The following is a 9055-nucleotide window of genomic DNA, read 5'->3' on the forward strand; positions in this document are numbered from 1 at the left end:
GAGGTTCTTGGCCTCCTGTCCAAACCCCAAAAGTGGAACTTCCCAAGAGGCATGTTCTACCATGAAAATAGCTGTGAAGTAGAAGCCAGAAGGGCATGAGAAGAGAAATGCAACTTGAACCCATAACAATAGCACAGATGTGAATCTTGTACTCAAACCAGTTGCACTGTACAGGAGATACAGGCATCCACACACCCAAAATGCCACAGAATTTGTATTGAAGAAGCAGAGAGCATAGGGGGCCATAAGATATTTTACCAGCTGACTTACTGCCAGTAAGACAGTGGCTTGCAGTAAGCACTAGACAATTTCAGAGCAATGCCTTCTCCTCTTTTCCATGAGTTTGCACAGCTGCCCCAGCAGATGTAGGCACTCTGCTCTAGAGAAACTTATGGCTTAAAGAGTGCTATACAACCACGGTAAAACTGTGTGAGGAAAATCATAAGCTAAGTCATAATTATCTTGCTCAAGCTACTAACCATCCTCCCCATGAGTAAGAGACTTTTTAAACACTTTTAATAAAGGAAAGGAAAAAAACTTAGGGATGCAACAACCTTGCAAGATGAATGAGAAGTAGGGCCCAGGATCTAAGAAAGAAAAGGAAACAAAGTACAGGGTGATGTAATGGAACTGTAGCAAGTCATTAAAAAGTGATTCTAAGAAACGTGGACTCCAGTGACATTTGTTTGCTATCAAAGCAATTTGTCCAAGTCTCATCTCAATTTTTTCAAATAGTAGTAGAGATGTGACTCATCCCCTGATGACTGGGATTTGAGTAAAAAATCTGGGATATATATATACTACATATTACAGTGTGTTGTCCTGGGTTTGCGTGGGGGGATACAGCTAATTTCCTTCTCAGTAGCTAGTACAGTGCTGTGTTTTGATTTTAGTATGAGAATAATGCTGAAAACACACTGATGTTCTAGTTTTTGCTCAGTAGTTCTTCCCCAAAGTCAAGGACTTTTCAGTGACTCCTGCTCTGGCACTGAGCAGACACACCAGCACTGTGAGGGCACACGGCCTGGGCGACTGACCCAAACTGCCAGAGGGCCATTCCACACCACAGAGTGTCATGCCCATGTCTGATTTCTGCTGCGGCATGGGCTGGGTATCAGTCAGTGGGCGGTAAGCAACTGCATTCTGCATCACTTGTCCCTCTTCAGTTTTATTCTTCTGCCTCTCCTTTCATTGCTACGACATTACAGCTATTACAGAATAGTTGTTGGTGTTGTTACTGTTATTACATTTTCATTTTTTTCAATTATTAAACTGTTTTTATCTCAACCCGAGTTTTACAGGTTTATTTCTGATTCTTCTCTTCACTCTGGAGAGAGTAGGGGAGAGAGTGAGAGTATGCACCACTGTGTGGTGCATACTTGCCAGCTGGGGTTAAACCATGATGTGTGTGTACACACACGTATTAATATATGCTTATAAATAAAAATGCTTGGTATATGTTCAGGATTTGAATTTTTTCTGTTTGCTTTTTTCTTAAAAAGGTCAGGAGGTACCAGTCTGTCAGAGGCCTTTGGTTTTCTGGTCTTTTTATTAGGAGATGAATAAAGACAAGTGATTGCCTGGAAAAATACTTTGGATATAAAATTGAATAATGTTAGATGCACACACTTTCAGGCAGAAAAATGATTTACATGGGACTAATTCCAGTATCTGATATTGGTTCAGTATATAGATTGTTGAACTTTCTTTCATCTATGATCCTAGTTTATACCAGCAGGTCATAAACTAAAACAAATCACATTTTAAAAACAAAGGAATCCCTGCTTAAGTACAACTCCTTTCTAACATTTAATGTTCAACAAAGCAAAAGAAGGAAACAGTGGTGAAAGCAAACAAATATGAATTATGAGGAATATCTCTCCATTTATTGCAGGTAAAAGCTGCTTAACTTGGTCTGACTGCTAAAGAGATTCATGAGCAGATTCAGCTCAAGCAAGTTAAAACTCCCTCTAATGGCTATTGGATAAAGGACAGACTTGGAAAAAATTAAAAGCATCTCACTGTATTTGAAACCTATTTTTCACTAAGAATATGTTGGTACAAATTATTTTGAAAAATGAAACTTTAGTCAGTGCCCAAGATTCTTTTCAATTACAACTTTTTTTTACATTCCTAACATAAAGTTTTTATGAGCTTTGTAAGATGTGTTATGCAAAAAATTTACACGTTACGTAAAATGTGTTTTCTCTAACCTGCCTGTTGCTTTAGAAAGGCAATCTGGGCAGATGGTTCGTCCCGTACACAAAAAGGGTCCTGGTATTCTGCAACACCACTCCCAACAGCAACACTAAACACTTAGAGAGATTACTTAGTTACAGAATCTGGAATTCACAGGCAAAACAAGCATTTAACCAGCGCAGGGAGTGTAATAGAATTAGAAAAGATTACATTCTGCTCACAAATACCAAGAAGAAATTGTCCCTAGAAAAACCATGAAAATTAAGAACAAATATCAACTCCTTTCAATTGGATGAGCACTGTGTGCAGGATTAAAATGTTAAGGAGGAAAAGTAACTAACAGATTGCCTGTTAGCACCAGTTAGATGCGCTGGCAGCAACATATAAGGAAAAAATTTACTAAGTCACCAATTTAGAAAGCTTCAACCTCTGTCAAAATGAGATCTACCAAAGCCATTTCCCATAACCCTGAGGCAATTTCAGTTCTCAGATAATTTTGGTTGGATAGTCTCCTTTGTTTCTATCTTTATTCTCTACCCCTACACACAAACATGGCATTAAAAACTGAGAGGCCATAATTTGATTTCTCATCAGCAGTAATGATTCTGTGCATCATTTTTACAGCCTGAGGGTAATTTCAATTACAAATTACAACCACAACTACAAAAAACAAGAACCTCAGGCTTTTGTTGATCAAAAGTGAAATGTTCTTAGGAGGGAAGCGTTCAAGGAGGTATAAGTTCGAAGTAAAGTGAATTGAACATTTAAAACAATGTAAAAACTGATTCTAAAAACCAGACTTTTATTCAAAAACAGAACTTCAAAAAATGCTGACTTTTTATCAAAAGCTCACTAGAGCCATTCCCCTCAAAACCAATCTAGTAACTCTCCCACTTTAGTAGAAGAAGTTTTATAGGGAGGTGTGGAATAGACCAGTCTTTTGTGCTAGCCTGCACCCCCCCCTTCAGAATAAGAAAGGCATATGGAATCTGATCCAAACCTCACTTACATAAATAAAAAATCTTGTGAATTCACACTAGGCTACATGAACTGTTGTTACCTCTTCTCATAGTTACTGGAGATTCAAAGGACAAATGACTGCTTACCCCAGCAACTTTAGTAGTAAGAACATTTATAATGGCAGATAAAATAAGAAGTGTATTTTGAAAGTAGGGCATATTTGCCTGCAAGATGCTAGAGACACGAGAGAGATCAGTGTATGCTTGTAAATAAACTCATTTTATTGAATGGTTTGAAGGACTGCTTAAAATAAAAACACTTTACAGTCTGTACATGCAGTTTCAATTTTAAAAAATTAAATTTGTTTTTCAGAAAACATGCATATTTATGTACATAATTTTGAAATGAAAGTAAGCATTACCATTTACTGCAGAAATCCCTCTTTAAAAATCTTTTAAGAGATAAGGCAGGCAAGAGCAATTCTGCAGAAAGCAAAGCTTAGGAAGCTTCTCTACTCTGAAGACAAAGTTTATTCATTCAGAGACATTAGTAATAGCAGAAGAAGGTCGTTTAAGGATGGATTCAACTGAAAATGACAGTGGCTCAGTTGTTGAAAGCTTTGCTGTGGCCTGTTTGGCCCCAAAGAAGTCTTTTGCACATTTGTCTACAGTAAACATGTATTTTTGGTTCTCTTTAACAGCACACTCCCTGTATTTCTTAGAAGCGTCTTCAAAAGTCTCCTTCACAAATGACATTCTTAACTCTGCTGTTGGAGTGTCAGGAAATGTCTGATGGAACAGTGACTGAAAGGCACTGTACTTGAGCGGCAGAGGGGGTTTGGTACTGTTTTTGCTGATCTTGCTTAATGCCTGTTCCTGAGGAGAACCCTTATCAGAGATTTGGGAGAAAGTTCTTTTTGGAGGAGAGAAAGCTGACCTCTCACGAGCTTCCTGATGAAGGCACAGCATTTCATTACGTGACTGCTGAATGTCTCGCGTGTGAGTCAGAACAAATGAATTTTCCAGTTTTGGAGGCATGATGTCATGTTCAGTGTTTGGACAGTCCTGACTCTGTGAGACCCTGGCATCCCAACCTGCCCCAGGTTTGAGAGCTTGGACAGCAGTAGCATTTAACAGGCATTGCTGGTAGAGGAGAGCATCACTAATGGGGCCACATTTTGGCCACACTAAGAACCTAGAAGACAGGGGATACTGCCTGTAGGTAGTAGCTACACTGACATTTGAAGAAATTAGTTCCATGTTGCTAGGTCCTGAATACTGCATCGTTAGATCAAGGCAGGTTGGTAAAAAATTTGAAAAGTCCTTGTTTGCATTATCAGCTTGAGTAGTGTTGAAGGCTGTTTTATATGAATTGTACTCAGCTCCACGCACCACATGGTTAGGGAGAAAAAGGGCAGCTGCTTGTGTAGCTTCCATCATATCTCTCTCTTTATACTCTCTCTCTAGCATAATGTTCTCCAACTCCTTATCAGCAAAAGCCCGTCTCTTTCTCATCCTGTCACTTACAGGAGGTGGCAAGGGTGAATTCCCTCCCAGGTAAGAGTCTGTTGGAATTGGACGGTAACCTAAAACAACAAAGCAGCATTAGGAATTAAGCCACATTAAAGCTGATTTTGTAAAACAGCTCCATGAGCCAGTCCCACCAAGCACTGTGCTCTTGCCACAGACCCTGGTCACCATCAGCTCCTACAGAAGTCACCATGACACAGAGGCTTAGTGATCAGGAACATTCAGTTCCTCAGTGAAGATAAGCAAACCCTGCTTTTTCCACCAAAGCTAGCTGATTAGTAGTTTTTTAAAAAGCAGTTCCAGACACATAGATTGAGGAAGGAGAAGGAAAAAAAAAGGCAAAGCCCTACAGTGTATTATGACTGGTATTCCATCATGAAGCTTAAGGAGAGAGATAACCATTCACTTAACACATATGAAAGCATTCAAATATTTTATTTCTTATGAACTAGAATTTCAATAAAACAGAAATTCAGTGTTCAGTGCATTCAATTACCAAGCTACATGGCTTAATTTAATATAACAGATAGGATCCAATCCTGTTTGCTCTACCCAGACAAGTAATTCCATTGAATTAATGGATGTATTTACGTGAGTCAGGAGAACAGGATTTTACCTGTTTACACCCTCATTCCTCTCATACACGTTTCCCCTTTTCCAAGGAAGATACCTATATCTACAGCTGGTGTCTTTTCTATTTTCTAAAGATGGATCACTATGTACACATTGCTAGAGATGGTAGAAAATCCCAAGGAGAACTAGGAGAAAAGAAAAAGACAGTTACGATAAATTAGAGGAAAGAATACAGAAGAGTTTTCAAAAAAATGAACTGCAGATGTAAATCAGAGGTTTCTAAAGGGACTAAATATTAATTGAGCTGGAATGGATGAAGAAAAGAGCTTTTTATTTCTGAAAAAAAATTTAGAAGTACAATGATTTATAGAGATATGGTTTGGAAAGTAATTAAAGCAAACATAGGAATAAATATATGCACAATCCCAAATGGGAGTGGGGGAAGAAATACACCCTTTCAGTAAAATAACGGCTTTTTAAAGGATAATTCTTCCACAGTTAATATTTTCAACTGTGAAAAAATTAAGCGTCTTAATTTGTAGATCTTACTTTTGATAATGTCTCAAACGGAACTGCTGTGTAGGCGTTCAGATAAAAAGAAAAAAATATTCTATTTACTCGTTTGCTGATTAAAACACCCGCGAATAAACTACCCTGTGAATAAATTACCCTGCACTGCTGCAAAACGCTGCTGGGTAGCCGTGTAAAAAGACTGCCAGCTTGTAACAGTAACTCTCAAATTTCAAACTACCGTTGCTAGCATTTCAGGCATCATTTTGGGCCGAGGGGACAAGGAACTGAAATTCTGCCGCATCGATTCCAGCCTCGAAGGGCAAGAGCCTCCGCCGCCCGGCGCCGGTAGCGGGGCGCGCTTTAACGCCTCTTTCGGGAAAGGATGCTGCCTTTCACGCCTTGGACGGGACGTGCGGGTCTTCCTGAGGCAGAGCGGGGCCAGCGGTGCTGCGGGAAGCCGTGGAGGGGCAGGGGATGCTCTTACCTTCCAGGATGCTCTTGGCCAAGAGGCTGGGCGTTCGGACGTGCCTCTGGTAGACGGCTTTGCGCTCCAGACTTGCCTGCTTCCCCGTCAGCCCCTTCTTGTCCTAAGAGAGTGATCGCATGGCTCCGTCAGACCGAGGCCGCCCGTCCCGTCCCGCCCCGTCCCGCCGCGTCCCGTGTCCCCTCACCTCGGTGGCCTGCTGCCGTCGGAGCGCCACCTGGGCGGCCATGACGCGCTGCCGCTCCACCACCAGCAGGCAATTGGCGCACTGGCAGTCGCGCCAGCGGCAGAACCGCTTGTGTCCCTTCAGGCACGACACCACGCCGTGGTTGCGGCACCGGGCGCACTTGGGCGTGCGGCTCAGCTTCCGCGGTTCGCCCCGCCGCGGAGCCGCCACCGCCTCCTCGCCTTCCTCCTCCTCCTCCTCTTCTCCCTCCTCCGGGCCGGTGTTGCCGCGCGGAGCGCGGGGTGCCTCGTCCGGCTCCCCTTCCAGGCTCTCCACGTCGATCTCCCAGTCGGCGCCGGCGCGTTCCTCAGCCATAGTTCCTCGGTGGCGCAGCTGCAAGAGAGGGTCAGGCGTCCAGCCCCGCGGCGGAACGGCAGCCGGAGCACGCCCGGCTTCCGAGGTGCCCGCCTGCAGTCCCGTCGGGAAGTCACCCGCCTGCAGTCCCGTCGGCAGAGCCCGCCTGGGATGTGATCATTCCCCTTACTGTCAGCTCTGGTCTCCTGCGCACGACCCGCGCGGGGCTCAGTTTGGCCACGACGGACGCCTCCCTCTGTCCCTCCTTCCCTCCCTCCCTCCCTCCTGGCGCGGCTTGCGGAGAGCCGTGGTAGCCCGCCGCAGGCAGGAGCGCGTCTCCTGCAGCCAAGGAGGAGGGAGGAACCGTCCCAGGGCAATGCCCCGCGCTGCAGCGCTACGGCTCTGTCCGGCCTTAACAGGCTCCTGCTTATTACAGGATCCCGAAAACCCTCCTGCCAGCTGCGTTCAGACTTGGGAGACAGGCAGAGGACAGCTGGACTTCACACATCGCAAAGGTAGTGTGAGCTCCTAGAGCTCTCTGCGGAAGCTGCATCTTCCGACCCCCACCTGCTCCCACACGACCTCCCTGTCCTTCCTTCTGCGCACTGCACTTACCAAAGGCAGGTGGGGCAGGAAGAGCGCGTCCCTCAGCTCCTCGCAGCAAGGGCCGCTGCCCCAGACTAATCGAGACAAGGAACACCCTATCCCAGCACCTGGGACTTAAGGCTCCCCGACAGCCGGGACCCTGCGCCGTCGGGGCGATGCCTGCGGTGCGGCGCGGCTCTGAGGTGAGGTGAGGTGCGTGGCTGTGGGTGCGCGCTGGCCGCACCGGGCCCGGGATGGCACCGAGCTGAGCCCGCCGGGGATGGCACCAAGCTGAGCCTGCCGCGCCCGAGGATGGCACCGAGCTGAGCCCGCCGCACCGGGGATGGCACCGAGCTGAGGCGGCCGGGTCCGGGGATGGCACGGAGCTGAGTGTGCCGGGGATGGCACCGAGCTGAGGCGGCCGGGCCCGGGGATGGCACCTAGCTGAGGCGGCCGCCGCGCCCGCCCCGATATCAGCGCCCGCCGCGCCGCCCGCGCCGCCCATTGGGCGCCCGCCCGCAGCCGCCGCCCCGATTGGCCCGCGCGGCCGCAGCCCCGCCCCCCGCCGTGCCCGCCGCCCGCTCGTGGGTGCGGGCGGGCGCGGAGCGGAGCGGAGCGGGAGGGATGAGGGCGGTGAAGGATGAGCTTTCATTGCAGGGTGGAAAAAGAGTGGGAGAGGAAAGGAAGGGAGAAAAGAAGGTAGCGCTCGTGATGGTGACAGCTAAGAAACCCGCTCGGCAAGCGAGCGGTGAACCTCTACCCGAGGAGCGGGCCGGGGGCGAGGGTTTAAAAGCCTCAAACAGCCGCCGCTTTTTTCGTTTGCCGTCGTTCCCGTTGCTTGACCCGCTAGTGAAAGGTACGCATGGCAATGGTCTTTTTTCCAAGTCTGAAAATGCGGCGGGACCCTTTCCCTTCGGGAATTGAGGCGACGAAAATTACTCTATTTTCTACCGTTCTCTCCCTTTAGAGGGAACGTTTTCCACCGACCACTAAGGTTTTTCTCCTACATAACTTTATTTCCCATGAGCAACTTTATTCCCGCCCCTCCCTAACGGAGGCTGCTCTTTGGGAGCTGGGTAATATCCTTTGTCTCCTCAAAGAGGAGAGGGATCGAAATTGTGACCCACAAAATCTCAGTCAGAAGCGGAGAGGCTAGAGCTCCGTGCTTCCGCCAGTGAAAGCAGGGATTCCCAAGAGGCAGAAATGGACAGAATACACCTCGGTCGCGTTCAGCACCGGGCAGGCGAAATACTGGTTTATTTAAAAATTAAACGGATTTTATCAAGGAAGAAAAATAATAAAGGTATGCGGGCGAACATTAATTTCCCACCGGTGTACACTGATCGAAATATAACTAACTATATGCAGAACACATGGCCGAAACTAGTTTCCTAAAAAGGGAAAATATTTTGCCCTTTCCCTGAGGGGTGCGTGTGTGTAATAAATACTGACAGTATTCATGTATATAATAAACACGGACATCTACTCACGGTAAGCACACGGACCAGCTGCCGGCCCCCGGTTCGGCACGGACAAACCGTGCCCTTGCAGGCCTGCGGGACGAAGGCCACCGGGCGAGTGGCGCAGGCGGGCACCTCAGGCGGGCAGCAGCGTGAGACGGCGGCCGGAGCTCCGAGCTCCGCTGCAGCCCGGACAGGGCACCAACCCTTCGCTTCTCCCCGCGGGCTGCGG

At 47.0% G+C, this 9055-nt stretch overlaps 1 protein-coding gene across 2 annotated transcripts; it reads right to left on the reverse strand.

The window, feature by feature from the left end:
- Positions 1–3630: 3630 nt before the first annotated feature.
- On the reverse strand, positions 3631–7791 carry DMRT2 (doublesex and mab-3 related transcription factor 2). 2 transcript variants are annotated; one of them, XM_030968870.1, is made up of 4 exons: positions 7394–7791; positions 6446–6817; positions 6259–6361; positions 3631–4744 (listed from the first exon to the last, which is right to left on the reverse strand). In XM_030968870.1, the coding sequence occupies exons 2-4, from the start codon at positions 6797–6799 to the stop codon at positions 3693–3695; spliced, it is 1509 nt and encodes a 502-aa protein (XP_030824730.1). In that variant the 5' UTR covers positions 6800–6817; positions 7394–7791; the 3' UTR covers positions 3631–3692. The 2 variants fall into 2 exon arrangements, with proteins under 2 accessions (XP_030824730.1, XP_030824731.1); XM_030968871.1 differs by lacking the exon at positions 7394–7791 and adding an exon at positions 6969–7038.
- Between the last annotated feature and the right edge of the window lie 1264 nt (positions 7792–9055).

Source organism: Camarhynchus parvulus, chromosome Z, assembly GCF_901933205.1.
Source record: "Camarhynchus parvulus chromosome Z, STF_HiC, whole genome shotgun sequence".
Taxonomy (NCBI): domain Eukaryota; kingdom Metazoa; phylum Chordata; class Aves; order Passeriformes; family Thraupidae; genus Camarhynchus; species Camarhynchus parvulus.

What these genes read in the sequence shown, in the direction of transcription:
- DMRT2 (XM_030968870.1), bottom strand. Translation starts at nt 6,799, where the DNA reads ATGGCTGAGGAACGCGCCGGCGCCGACTGGGAGATCGACGTGGAGAGC. An exon ending in GACGGCAGCAGGCCACCGAG is followed by an intron (nt 6,362 to 6,445) that starts GTGAGGGGACAC and finishes TCACTCTCTTAG; the next exon opens with GACAAGAAGGGGCTGACGGG. An exon ending in GGCCAAGAGCATCCTGGAAG is followed by an intron (nt 4,745 to 6,258) that starts GTAAGAGCATCC and finishes TTGTTGTTTTAG; the next exon opens with GTTACCGTCCAATTCCAACA.